The sequence below is a fragment of the Crocodylus siamensis genome, chromosome 4, assembly GCF_052110815.1.
Source record: "Crocodylus siamensis isolate JL-2025a chromosome 4, ASM5211081v1, whole genome shotgun sequence".
Lineage (NCBI taxonomy): Eukaryota > Metazoa > Chordata > Crocodylia > Crocodylidae > Crocodylus > Crocodylus siamensis.
The window spans coordinates 94,100,541-94,115,502 of NC_143398.1; the positions used below are offsets into that span (position 1 = coordinate 94,100,541).

General features: G+C 48.7%; 1 protein-coding gene across 6 annotated transcripts in view; it reads right to left on the reverse strand.

Annotated features, from left to right (window-relative positions):
• Positions 1-14,962, reverse strand: part of ZC3H7B (zinc finger CCCH-type containing 7B) — a 66,053-nt gene that overhangs the window by 13,375 nt on the left and 37,716 nt on the right. For all 6 annotated transcript variants that reach the window (XM_090042943.1, XM_090042945.1, XM_090042947.1 and 3 more), the window contains 2 exons: positions 10,859-10,944; positions 246-379 (listed from right to left, as the gene is read on the reverse strand). In XM_090042943.1, the coding sequence (XP_089899069.1) occupies positions 246-379; positions 10,859-10,944 (220 nt within the window). The remainder of the gene's footprint in view (positions 1-245; positions 380-10,858; positions 10,945-14,962) is intronic.

Below are 14,962 nucleotides of genomic sequence, written 5' to 3' on the forward strand. Positions count from 1 at the left end.
TTGTAAAGTACCAAGTGCATAAGTGGCACTCCATTCAAATGGCAAATGCAAGAACTTGAAGTTGAAAAACATTTGATAAAAGCAGCATTTGTTAAACAGTGGAATAATCTCCCAAAGGGAACAGGCTCGGGGAAGCACTCACAGCCTTTTCAAACTGGCTGCACAAAGCAGTGGACAGCACACAGCAGTGGGGAGATTGACTTTTAAGACAAAGCCAAGAGGGAGGAAAAGGCAAGAACACTCACCAGTGACGTGCTTTGGCATTGCAGTATTTGAGGTCTTTATCTGGCTCCACCACCTGTCCATTCCTCCAGCACTGGCCACAAACAAATTTCATCTGGAGGTCAAAGGTGCTTGATGTTGGAGACCGACTGGAAGCCTGTGAAGGGTCACAAGAAGGACAGCTCAAGCAAATGGACCGTAACACCCTGCCCCTCGCCAGTGCTCCATGTAGTCACACCACTGTGCGCATTGATACCCTGGGACAATGCAAGTTCTCCAAAGGCAAAAAAGGATGTGCCTTTATATACACAACAGAGATGAACATAGTATGAAAGCTAGGACAGTATGGTTTCCTTACGCTTACCCATTATACAGTTTTCCTAGTTCTCCTGAGGAAGGCATGAAGCCCTCCTCAACAACGCACTTCTGTGTGCAGTTCTGTCTACACTACTAATACTGATCCAGAGCTCAGTTTATGCCCAGTGATGTAGGGGGGAGAAGCTGCACAAACGTGATGGAGATTCAGCCCAGGACAGGTGGCTCAGCAGTTGTACCAACAGCCTCCCTGAGAAGTTCTAGCAGAAGCCTATGGTTCGGGCCCTGCAGAAGCTCTTCTAGCAAAGGAGGCCCCCTGGGGGCTACATATGAATTAATGTGTGCACACTAAATCCAGGCACCACAATCCATTACTAAATAAGAGCTGGAAGATCAGGGTCCCCCTGCCCTGGGCTACACAGTCAGAATTCAACCTCTAAGCCCAGCCTAGACAGGCACACCACGCTGCTAGCCATTTCATGTGCTCTTGATCCAGTCACATGAGTCAAGAGGCCTGAATCCTATACCAGCTTCTTTCAGGCCTTTTCTGGGCAACTTCTGCCGAGTCATGCCCGGGACACTTACATGCCTGTACACCAATGCCAGGAGCCTGGGGAACAAACAGGAGGAACTGGTTCTCCTTCTAAACAAGAATGACTACAATCTCATAGGGATAACGGAGACCTGGTGGGACTCCACCCATGACTGGGCCACAGGTATAGACAGCTATACATTGTCCAGGAGAGACTGTGTAGACAAAAAGGGAGGGGGTATAGCTCTCTCTGTTCAGGAAAGCTACATGTCCCTGAAAGTCGACATTGGCATCCAGGGTGGATGACTGGAGATCTTCTGGGTTAAAATCCGTGGTGAACATGGCACAGGGGACAATGGTAGGAGTCTACTACGGAACTCCTAACCAGGATCAAGAGCTCGACCAGGAATTCGCCAAGGAACCTGTTGAGGCTGCACGTTCCCAGTGCATGGTTGTCATGGGAGACTTCCACTACCCAGACATCTCATGGGAAGAGCACTCGGCCAAATCTGAATGATCGCAAAGCTTCCTTATGTGCGTGGACGAGCCCTACCTGACCCAAGAAGTCTATGGACCAACAAGAGGCAAAGTGCTGCTCAACCTGGTACTGGCAACGGGGGATGATCTAATCAGCGACCTAATGATTGAAGGGAAGCTGGGAGACAGTGACCTTGAGCTGATCACTTTCACTATCCACCATAAAGCTGGCAAGTCAGTCAGCAATGCAGAAGTCCTTGACTTCAGGAAAGCTGACTTTGACAAGCTCAGGAGGCTTGTTGTTGAGGCCCTAAGGGACCACAACCCAAAGGGGAGGGGAGTTCAGGAAGGGTGGTTGCTCCAACTGGCTACACGTATCAAAGACAATAAAAAGTCCTTTTTTATATATGTGGGGAGCCGGAAGAAAAGCAAGGATAACACTGGACCCCTGCTAAACCATATGGGACAGCTGGCAACCGATGCCCAGGAAAAAGCCAACCTGCTTAATGGATATTTTGCGTTGGTTTTTCACCAGCCCCAAGGGATGGCCCTGCTCAGTATGGTACAGGACGGCCAGGATGAGGGAGAATTGCTACCCTTCATCAATGTAGACCACGTGAAGGAACACCTGGAGAGGCTGGACACCTTCAAGTCAGCTGGCCCAGAGAGTTTATACCCCAATTAAGGAGCTGGCAAGCATCATAGCTCAGCCACTGGCATGGATCTTCGAAAACTCACTCATAGATTCATAGATGTAGGGTCGGAGGGAACTTGATCATTAAGTCTGACTTCCTGCCCTGGGCAGGAATGAATACTTGTCTCATATGACCCCTACTAAGTTTAAGCTCATATGACCCCAGCTAGGTAGTTATCAAGCCTCCTTTTAAAGACCCCTAAGGTAGGAGCCAGCACCACTTCCCTTGGAAGCTGGTTCCAGATCCTGGCCACCCTGACTGTGAAGAAGTGCCTCCTGGTGTCTAGCCTGAACCTACTCTCAGTCAAATTGTGGCCGTTATTCCTTGTTACTCCGGGCAGCACTTGGAGGAACAGAGTCTCACCCATTCCCCTCTGGTCCCCCCCAGAAGTTTACAGATGGCCACTAGATCCCCTCTCAGCCTTCTCTTGTGAAGGCTGAACAGGTTCAGGGCCTGTAGCCTCTCCTCTCCTTGTAGGGGCTGCCCTGCTGCCCCCCAATCACACGAGTTGCAGATGGACCCTCTTGATGTTGGCCTCATCCCTCTTGAAGTGCGGTGCCCAAAACTGGGAGTAGTACTTCAACTGTGGCCTGACCAGTGTCACATAGAGGGGGAGGATCACCTCCTCGGACCTGCTCGTGATGCATCTGTGGATACATGACAAGGTTAGGTTAGCCTTGCTGACCATGTCCTCCCATTGGTGGCCCATGTTCATTTTAGAATCGATGACTCCAAGATCTCTGTCACTGTGCTTTTGAGAAGGGAAAGTCACTCAACTCATGGTGCTCAGGTGACATGCCTGAAGATTGGAAGAAGTTCAGTGTGGTGCCTATCTTCAAGAAAGGTAGATCTGAGGAACTACTGGCCTATCAACCTGACCTCTACCCTGGGGAAGATCTTGGAAAAAAATATCAAAGAGACCATTCTTGATAAACTGGCTGATGCCAACATCCTGATGGACAGCCAGCTCCGTCCTTGGGCCTATACTCTTTAACATCTTTATTAATGATGTGGACATTGGCATCAGAAGGGGACTGGCCAAATTGTCTATTACACCGAACTTTGGGGTAAAGCGTCCACACCTGAGGACAGGATGGTGATCCAGGCCAACCCAGACAGGCTCAGAAAATAAATGGATGAAAACCTGATGGCTTTCAACACCAAAAAATGCAAGGTACTCCACCTTGGGAAGAAAAACCCACAGCACGCTTATAGGCTTGGCAGTGCTACACTTGCTAGCCCCAAGTTCCTTTTGACTGCAGTGGTCACGATTGACCATGGGATGAATATGAGCCACCAATGTGATGCTGCAGATGGTAATGCGAGCAAAATTCTGGCTTGCATCCACAGATGCTTCTCAAGCAAATCCCAGGATGTCATCCTCCCGCTGTATTCAGCCTTGGTGAGGCCGCAGATGGAGTACTGCATCCAATTCTGGGCTCCACAATTTAAAAGGACATGGAGAAGCTTGAGAGAGTCCAGGGAAGAGCCACGTGCATGATCAGAGTGCAGGAGAACAGGCCTTATGTGAGAGGCTGAGAGCCATGGGACGCTTCAGTCTGGAAAAGCGCAGGCGCAGGGGGGACCTGGTGGCTGCATACAAGTATATAAGGGGTATACATCAGGATCTGGGGGAACGCCTGTTTACCAGAGCGCCCCAAGAGATGACAAGGTCAAATGGTCACAAACTCCTCCAAGACCGTTTCAGGCTGGACATAAGGAGGAACTTCTTTACTATCCAAGCCCCCAAGGCCTGGAACAGACTGCCACCAGAGGTGGCACAAGCACCTACTCTGGACTCCTTTAAGAGACATTTGGACATTTATCTTGCTGGGATCTTTTGACCCCAGCTGACTTCTTGCCCCTGCGTTAGGGGGCTGGACTCAGTGATCTTCTGAGGTCCCTTCCAGCCCTAATGTCTATGAAATCCATGAAATCTATGCACAGCAGACCTACACCTTTTTGTTTGCATCCTAAAACTTAAGAGTCCAAAAAGGGCAAGAGGAAACAAAAGATAAGCAAGGATAACACTGGACCCCTGCTAAACCATATGGGACAGCTGGCAACCGATGCCCAGGAAAAAGCCAACCTGCTTAATGGATATTTTGCGTTGGTTTTTCACCAGCCCCAAGGGATGGCCCTGCTCAGTATGGTACAGGACGGCCAGGATGAGGGAGAATTGCTACCCTTCATCAATGCAGACCACGTGAAGGAACACCTGGAGAGGCTGGACACCTTCAAGTCAGCTGGCCCAGAGAGTTTATACCCCAATTAAGGAGCTGGCAAGCATCATAGCTCAGCCACTGGCATGGATCTTCGAAAACTCACTCATAGATTCATAGATTCAAGAGGGAACAAGTGGCATTTGGCCTACAGCTCAATTTGGGCATGAGTGGTTGTACCCAGGCACAGAAGGGCACTGGGCATGCAGCCAGGATGTGCAAGATGACGTTTTCACAGGAGCGCGCCAAGGTACAAATGGACTGTGGAGCACAAAGGTTTGGTACCAGGTAACATAACTAAATACCTGTTACCAGGTAACCAACTCACAACCAGCTGTCCCCTAGGACTCTTCATCCTGGGCACTTCACAGTGAGGAGGGAGAGGGAGAGGGAAAGGGAGACTCTTCTTGACAAGTGGTGTGTTCAGCAGCCATGCAGATCCTATGCATAACACCCAGAAGGTGGAGACAATATGCCGCAGGCCTAGTGTATGGTACAGCACCCAATCACATTCCAGGAAGAGATCTATAGGTCACCTATAGTGACCCGTCTCTGATTGAATCTTTCAAAAGGTGCATATTTGACAGAGAAGACTGAGCTGAACCATTGTGAAAGGCTAAACAGGAAATGTTGGGAGCTGGCCTTCACCTGCATTGGCTCAAGTCCCTACTGCTCTGGGTTTCTTAGCAAGATCCTTTCAGAGAACACTGGGTCTCGCAACGTCAGTAAGTTGGCCCTGTTCATTTGCACAGGGACCTCTGTCAGTGTAATGGTCAGGAGGCAAATTCGCATATCCGTTTTCACCGAAGTGGATGGCACCAAGAACAAGTCAGGATGGCTGCCAGGTGGGTAAGCAGAGGCACAATTTTAATAGCTGGGATCTCACAGGAGACTGACTCCCCCCCCCCCAGAAACTCATGTAGATGCTGCAGAAAACCATGTTTTTTCCTTAAAGACATGGCTTACAGGCCCTGTTTTAAACCCCTACACATCACCCAAGAAATTATTTATCATGCCTCCCAGATCCAAGAGCTGGTGATATCAGGTGTCAAGGTAATTCTGGTAACCCACTCCATCCTACCAGCCCTGTTATGCCTGTTCTATTATCCAGTGTATATTTGTATATTTCACAACATAGCCACAATGTATCAGTTAGATCTACCTTAAGGGTCCCAGATTACTACATCAAATTCAAAGGATGACACTAGTCATAGCTGCCAGAGGCACTTTCTAGCTAATATTGATAGTTGTGGGCAGCTATTCCATGAAGCTCTGGCAGAAGACAGCTAAGCACATTCCCTGAGGCATGCCATGCAAAGCATAGCATGCTTACCACTAGCAATGGATCCAGCAAGCAAGTAGCCTCACTGGAGACTGGGAGAAAAGCTTAAGTCAAAGCAGCTGCTGCAGCATGACCATATTGGTAAAGACATGACGTATGCCTGGCAGACTGATGATAAATTAATGGCCTGGAAATCAGTGCCTTGTGGTGTTGCAGCACATTAAGTCAGTCAGAAGTGCCTCCAGTTGTAGCAACACCCATTGTTACAAAGCCAAACTAGAGCACTACCACAGCAAAAACATAGCTAGCAAATAGTAGCAACCAAATAAATAAAGGTTTTGGCAGGCTACTCTTTGACTTTTGAAGCAAAAGATGCATTATAAAAACAAAAAAAAATACCTCCTTCCCTCTCTCCCCCTCACTGCTTAAGCATCAATTCTGAGGGTCAGTGGTTCTGCAGCTGGTAACCTCCAGTGGCTCCGGCAGTTGATGGTTGTAGGACGTTCTGTTAAGTCTACAGTTAAATTCATCAGCAGTTTGCCTTTACAGTGTGGCAGTCTCTGATCAGAAACTCCTTAGATGAGCTCTGGTATTTAGCCAGAGAGCTCCACACCATCTGAGACTGATCCAAGCACCACTCCTAGCATGCACAGTGAGTCATTAGCACTGTGAAGCCCAGCATGCTGTCCTTATATTGGTTACTGAGAAAAAAGAAGAAAGACACCTAGCAGCTGAGTCCAAAAGCCAGTTTGGGTGACCACAGTGGTTTTAAAACCTACTGGAGATGTCTTGTTCTTGAGGACTAAAGGGCACCTCGAGAAGCTGGCTGTAAAGCATTTTCATTTAACGCTCCTGGTAATTGCACAGAATGGGAGAAGATGGGTTTGTTACTACCGTACTCCTGAGAAGTTGTTTTTATTGGGCAACTGAGTTACACAGCTGGAAGAATGGCTGAATGAACATTATTCTGGATGAGCATGCTTAGAACAGGGACAATACAGACAAATATAAACTTTCCTTTCCCGGGGGGCTTTGCATTGCCCCCAGGTTTTCCGCAGTGACTTAACAATCATTCTGAGAAGTGACTGCCTGGGGCTCACTGGGGCAGGAGCAACAGCTTGTTGTTAACACATTTGACTTTAACTGGCCACATCAGATTCTCTCTCTCTCTCTCTCTCTAAACCAGGGGTTCTTAACCTTTTTTGTGCCATGGACCCCTTTGGCAGTCTGGTGAAGCCTATGGACCCCTTCTCAGAATAATGTTTTTAAATGCATAAAATAAAATACATAGAGGTTAGTGAAAATAAAGATGTAATTTTTTTCCCATCCAAGTTCACGGACTCCCTGAAATCTATCCACAGACCCCTTGGGGGTCCATGGACCCCAGGTTAAGAGCCCCTGCTCTAAACATACGTGCCATGCTGTGTCAGCACCAGGCTTGGAAGCCAAGAGGTGGTGTGAGCAACCAGCCAGCACTTCCTAGCTGTACCTGCACCACATCCCTGGTGCTACATCTCACAGAGAACTCCAGAGACACTGGCCCCACAGCACAGCTCCAAAGCAGCTACATGCAAAACAGTCCTAGTGCTTGTTGAGAAGGTTGGTCATTGTATCAGTCCTGTTTCAACTATCAACCCTATCCTCACCTCCCACAGGCTGTGATAGCAGCCACAGACGCATTCCTGATTCCACTGCTTCATATCTTTGCAATGATAACACACATGTCTTGGCTTCATCCTCGTCTCCCTGTTTGCTGTTACTTCCTCTCCAGAGTCTCTGGCTGCTGCACTATCTGTACATTTAGGGTCTGACCTTCTCATGAGCTGAGATGCCGCAATTCTCAGCGAGTTGGGGTGTGGGTGTGAGGGGAGAAAGGGGGAGAGAGTTAAAAGCACTCAGTGTGCCACAAGACTGGAACCTAGGTTTTTTAAAGCTCTGCAGGGTGTTTTTGTTCTCTTATGATTTCTGCCATGCTAACATGTAGGTTCAGACTTCCACTAACTTCAGTGCAGCTAGCAGAGTATGAAGTTTATAGACAAAGATTTCAACCTTGTACCCCTTGTTCAGGACTTGATTCAGCAAAGCAACCAAGCATGTGCTCAACTTCACAGAAGCTGTGTGAAATCCCATTGATGTTGACAGCACTTAAGGAAGTTTCTTTAAATAATCCTGTATGCACACAAATGCTTTGCTGAACCAGAAGGCATGTAAGCACATGCTCAAAAGGTTTTGCTGAATCAGACCCCAAAGAGCTAACTAATAAAACAATCATAATCACAGACAGCTCCAGGTGAAAACATCAAATACTACCAGCCCTGCTAGAGTCTGAATGAGTACAAATGCTTTCACCCAACAATTTCTAACTAAAAATCATACTGTGAAAATTAAAATGCTGTTTTTAAAAAAACACCAAGTTCAGTTTTTTTCCTGCATTAATTTCCCATCCCCGTTAAACTGTCTAATCACCAATTTTATTGTTTACTTCAACATTTGGCAGTTTTAAAATTTTGGCTTTCTTCCTGCATTGCAATTTTCCTTCTTTCCTGTAACCGATAAGAGAAGCAATGTTCAGAATTACTGACAGCAGCCTGAAGTGAATATGAAAAGTGAAGCTGGAAGAAGAAAAGCTTGTGTGCTGGCTTCTCCATTGCTTAAGTCTGTAAATCAATACTACATGTGTTCCAGCTCCACCAGCTTTATGGGCTTAATGCTGGGTGAAACTTGATGGCCTACACTAGGCTGGAGGTCAGATTAGATTATCAGAATGGTCCCTGCTGGCTTTAGGATAAGGCAACCTGATGAGAATGGAGAAGGCAGGGAAGTAAAACAACAATGCAGCAGCTGCCCTCATGCTACCAGTAAGTGTTAAATTACCACTTGCCAAGTACCTGCCATTTACCTTCTGTCCTTCTAGTATGCTTGGAAAGGGCCCAGAGGGACCATTGCCATGAGTTCCAAGGGAGAACTGAGAACATGGGTCAAGAAAGATGGAATTTTCCAAAAGTTGCCTACCCCCTACCCCTGGCAGATTCCTCTCTGTGCCCTACAGGGAACCAGGAAAGGATTAAGCCGGGGGGGAGGGGGGGAAAATCTGCAGCATTCAGCAAAGTTCTGCAGGTCCTCAGAGCTCCAACAGCAACATGCAAAGATCTATGAATAACCTGAGCTCCCAGAAGGAAGTACTCAGCATCATGGATTCTGGGCTGCTGGCCCTTGCAGAGCAGCTTGCTGACAAGTGCCCATCCTCCTGCTCTTATAGACAAGTGGATGGGTCCAGTTCCTTAGGTTGCTTGGGTAGATCCACAGGAAGGGCAAAAAAAGTTGTTGGACACAGGAGCTATGACTAAAAGCACAAATGAAACCCCTGCCAAGGCCCACACTTCCCTTTACTACTGCTGAGTGTCATCCTATGTGTCTGGTGCCCTCCATATCAGGCGAGGACATCTGCTGTTGCAGAGACCCTGCCTGAACATGGAAGAGGCTAAGAAGGGACCATTCTAATTATCTAGTCTTACTTCCTGCAAAACACAAGCCAGAGGGCCTCCCACAGTCACTTCAGCAGTTCTGGTGGTGCTATACTGCATCGCTTAGAAAGACAGCCACTCTGCAGGAGAGACACGTTGCTCTCAAATGCAATGCTGAGCTAATCCCTGAGCTCACACTGTTTTCTACTGCCTGTGGATGGCGGAGAATACCATGGCAAAGGAGACAGCAGAACTGTGCAAGCATGACCCCAAGAATGAGCTGGCTATGGGTAACCCACATACCATAGCCCTTAGAAGGGTGCAAAGGCCCAGTGCAGGTGTACACACTTCCTAATGCATCTACCAGGGCCCATCGCACCTTGTGCTTTTGGCATCTGCAGCCAATCATTTTCACAGTACCTCTACCTGCCTCAAAAAAAACACTGGGTCCTGCAGCAGTTGAGAAGGCAACCCTTCCCTCTGTTTCACATTCTGTGAAATAGGACAAATACCCACCTACCTTCTTGGGGTGCTTTTGGGCTATATCTGATCCTCAGATTCCTATGTATCCCACTTTGTCAGCTGAATCTTCAGGCATGAATTAAAGAACCAGGAATGCTGTGTTCTAATGTAAGAGCTGCTTTAATTTGACCCCAGGGCTGGGCTGGACTCCCCTGGTTACTCATCGGCTAGGCTCTGCTCCAGAACTAAGAATGCCCCAACCGGGCACAAAGAGAAAAAGGCAGCATCCATGCACTACCACTTGAAAGAACACAGAAGTGGAGCGATTCCTTCAGTTTAAATATGCACACTTCTCCAAGGTCAGCCCTGCCATGAGTGCTCGGCTTCAGGAAGCAGAGGTTTAGCAGTAAAGCTCTTCATCCAGGGCAGCCATGTGGCACCTGGGGCAGTACCAGCTCCTGCTGTGGCAATGGCTACTTTTGTACCCTCTCCCTCCACCCCCAACAAAGCAAGCACCAGGGCTACTGCCCCTGTTACTGCCCCCTCAGCTGCACTACTGGTAGGAAGGTTTGGACAGAGATGCAGGCAATGGCTTCCATCACAACAGGGGACCAACAGTGTTGCATCTGCTGTGCATCCTCATCCCTCCACAGTTGGCTAGGGCTACTAGGCCTGTTGACTGCCCCCGCCAGTACCAGAACTGCATGTGCCACCCCTCATGGGATAAACTCCCCCTACCAATTTGCTTTAAAATGGGTTCCCCCACAATAAAAGGTGTGTTGCCCCTTGTCCAAAGGGCAGCACATGTCATTTGATCCCTGGACCAGGAGAACCAGTGACTGCTGCATAAAGTACCTGGCTTGTGGTGGGGGGAAGCACCTCTGAGCAGCCCCATCTCCACAGTGGCCATGCAGGGAGCTGTCCAGGCTGGCATGTGGAAACAGCAGGGCTTCAACCCTTCCCTGAAAGGTACCTCGGGTCTATCCCATGTCTGGCACTGCACACTGTCCTGCTTACTACGGCACAAAGGAGGCACCCAGTGCCACTGCTCCTGGGAAGGGAGTGGCGATATATGCTTTCTACCCGGTGAGAAGTGGCAGGGGGAGGGGAAGGGACAGATGTGCTAGAGCAATAGGCAACAAGAATCCAAAGGACACAGATCAGTCCCAGGGCCTGAGGCTTCTTACCATGCTGTTTGCTGGTTTGCTGGCATATGCCTCCATCTGCTGCCAGTATTTTTTGGATTCTTGCACAATATCTTCGTGGGTCATTCCTAGGAAAGACAAAGCAGAGGCATGACTCAGCATCCCCCCCGCCAATCAACTGCATCTCTTACTAACAAGGCACAGAAGTGGCTGAAGAAAACTATAAGGCCTTGTCTACATTCAGGTTCTGTACCAGTCTAGTTAAACCAGACCAACCTCTAATGTAGACAGAGTTACAGAGCTATAATGGGAGCATTATCCCAGTCAAGCTTATTTCCCTTCCCTACAGGAAGATGGCATACCTTTGTCACTACAACTGCACCCACCTGCTTTAATTAAGTTAATATCATTAGTGTGGGACATCTTGTGTGTTCAGACAAGATACAAGGACTGATCTACACACAAGCTGTCACCAGAATAACTAACCTGGGTGTACTTCACACCCTTCAATATTTGGCTGCAAGTTGTTGTGTAGGCACTCTTATTTTAGAAGATTCCCATTTCAGTTTTGCTGAAGCTGGGGGAAAAAAAATGAAAAATGACAAAAATGCTACCTTGGTCAGACTTTCTCTCAAGAATTTTCCACTGATTGGCTCAAGTACCTGAATACCTATCTGAATACCAGCTCTATGGGCACAGAGACACTGTCAGAGTAGCAGAGAGTGACAGACTAGCAGTTTTCTAATATACAGGCATGTAGAAACGAGTTATCTGTGATGAGGACTAGTTGGGCTACGACTGCGCAGTTTAGAGGTGGAGGATGAAGCTGATTTAAAATGTCCAACCAACTTCCAGCTGACTAAAAATAAGTATGCCATGGATAATTGTTTTAATAAAGCAACACTGATGCAGAGAGGCAGCAAAGCTGTATATATTACCATGACTGAAAGCTTTTATTATATAAGCTCTATTATCATGGAATACCACATGGATGCTATTCTCTGATCTAAGATGTTATGTGGCATAAGTCCTGCTAGATCAGGACAGTGAGCTGGGAAACTCCACAGCTCTTATCCAGGCTCTAGCATTGACTTGTCAGGTAGTCTTGGACAAGCCATAATGTTCCAAACCCGTTTCCCCTTCTGCAAAACAAAAAACACTTGCTGACTACCTTCCAGGCAGGCTGTGAGCATTAAAACTGGTGCAGTGGTTTGAGAAAAAAAAATGCTTGGTGCTACATTAAACATTACTACTCATCAAGGGTGTCCACAGAGACCTTTGAAATGAAGACTGCCATCTGTTTAATACTGCACGCCTCCCAAAACAGAACTGTTTTTCTGGCAATCTCTTTGCTTGATCCTACATGTTATGGGTTTCAGGATGTACTGTATAGAGTCCACACATCCAAAGTTCCACAGTCTTCAATAAGGTGCAGAATTTATTGAACAATTCAGCTCCTACCAAAGGATCAAAGTAATATAATCTAAGCCTTATTAAAAAACAGGCAACCAACGTTTTTAGGCCTTAGGGTTGGGAAAAAAACCTAATAAAGTTTCATAGGTAGTAGGATTGGAAGGGACCTGAGCAGATCAAGTCTGACCCCCTGCCACGGCAGGAAAGAGTACTGGGGTCAAACGACACCAGCAAGGTGATTGTCTAGCCTTGTCTTAAAGACCCCCAGGGTACGAGCCAGCACCACTTCGCTTGGAAGTCGGTTCCAGATCTTAGCCACCTTACCGTGAAGTAGCGCCTCCTCATGTCTAGCCTGAATCTACCCTCTGCCAGCTTGTGACCGTTATTTCTAGTCATTCCTGGTAGTGCTCAGGGCAACAGGGACTCCCCCAATGCCTGCTGGTCCCCCCTGACTAGTTTATAACAGGCCACTAGATCCCCCCTCAGCCTTCTCTTGTGGAGGCTGAACAGGTTCAGGTCCCTTAGCCTGTCCTCGTAGGGCCTGCCCTGCTGTCCCCTGATCATGCAGGTGGCCCTCCTCTGGACCCTCTCCATGTTGTCCACATCCCTCTTGAAGTGCGACGCCCAGAATTGGACGCAGTACTCCAGCTGCGGCCTGACCAGTGCCGCATAGAGGGAGGGGGAGGATCACCTCCTTGGACCTGCTTGAGATGCATCTGTGGATGCATGACTAGGTGCGGTTGGCCTTCCTGACTGCCTCCCCACACTGCCGGCCCATGTTCATCTTGGCATCAATAATGACTCCAAGATCCTTTTCTGCCTCTGCACCGATGAGAAGGGAGTTCCCCAGCCTGTAGGTATGGTGCTGGTTCTTCCTCCCCAGGTGCATCACTTTGCACTTGTCAGTGTTGAAACCCATCCTATTCTCATCCACCCATCCCCTGTAACCTGTCTAGGTCTGATTGCAGCCTATTCCTCCCGTCTAGTGTGCCCACATCCCCCCACATCTTGGTGTCATCAGCAAATTTGAACAGGGTGCTTTTTACCCCATTGTCCAAGTCACTGATGAAGATGTTGAACAGTGCAGGCCTCAGGATTGAGCGCTGGGGAACCCAACTGCCCACATCCCTCCAGGTCGAAAATGACCTGTCCACCACCACTGTCTAGGTGCGGCCCTCCAGCCAGTTGGCAATCCAATTGACTGTGTAGGTGTCGACGCCACAGTCCCCCAGTTTTTTGAACGAGAACAGGATAAGAGACAGTGTTGAAGGCCTTCCTAATGTCCAGAAAGACTCTGGCCACTGCTACCCCTGCATCCAAGGATTTGGTGACCCGGTCATAGAAGGCCACCAGGTTGGTCTGACAGGACCTGCCGCTAATGAACCCGCATTGGTTGCCCCAAAGTATAACTTCCCCCGCTGGCCCCTTGTGGACATGTGCCAGGATAATTGTCTCAAAAAGCTTGCCCAGGATCAAGGTAAGACTAACTGGCCTATAGTTTCCCAGGTCCTCCTTCCTCCCTTTTTTTGAAGATAGGAACCACATTGGCCCTCTTCCAGTCCTCGGGCACCACACCAGAGCACCACGAGTGCTCGTTAAGCTGTGCCAAGGGTCCCTCAATGACCTCAGCTAATTCCCTCAGCACTCGCAAGTGGAGATCGTCCAGACCAGCTGATTTAAATACATCCAGTCCCTCCAGAGAGGGCACGGTGGGGGGGCTGATCTAGTCCCTGTTCAGGAAAATGGAGGCAAAGAAGTCGTTAAATAGGTTAGCTTTGTCGTCTGGTGTGAGGACCAAATTTCCTAGCATGTCTTGCAGGGGCCCCACGTTACCCAATACCTTCTTTTTGGCCCCTATATATTTAAAAAAGGACTTCTTGTTGTCCTTAATCCGGGAAGCTAGTCCCAGTTCCATCTCTGCCTTGGCCTTCCTGACCGCCCCCCTACATCCCCGAGCAATCCCAGTATAGTCCTCCCTGGTGACGGCCCCTCTCTTCCATTGGGTGTGCGCCTCCCTTTTTAGCTAGGAGACGTTCTCACAGATGCTTCTGGTGAGCTATAGGGGCTTTTGTGCCCTTCTGCTCCCTTTGATCCGTGTTGGGATTACCTCCTTTTGGGCTTAGAGGATCGTCTCCTTAAGGAGCAACCACTCTTCTTGGACACCTGGCTCCCCTCCCCTCTCGGACCTCAGTGCCTCCCTGACTATTCTCCCTACCTCATTGAAGTCCACCCTCCTGAAATCTAGGGCTGCTGCCTTGCTGCAGGCCTTTGCCACCTTGCGCTGGATGGTGAATTCCAGCAGGGGTTGATCACTGTCGCCCAGGTGGTCGAGCACCCACAGCCCCCTCACCAGGTCGTCGCCCGTGGCCAGTACCAGGTCCAACAAGGCGTCTCCCCTGGTGGGGCTGTGCATCTCCTGGGTTAAATGAAGGCTAGGAACCTATGTGAGCAGTCAGACCTGGCTGACTGCTCTTCCCAGCAGATGTCTAGAAAGTTCAGGTAACCCATGATGACCACGTCCTTTGACCTAACTACCTCCGTGAGCTGACTTAAGAATTCCTGGTCTAGCTCTTCCCCTTGGTTGGGTGGTCTGTAGTAGACCCCCACTGTTAAGTCTCTTTCCCCTCGACTGCCTTGTATTCTAACCCAGAGTACTTCAGTGTGCCCTTCCTCTGACTGAGGATTGACACTTCCTTGTGACACTTCCTTGAGAGTATGCAGACAGCTTCAAAG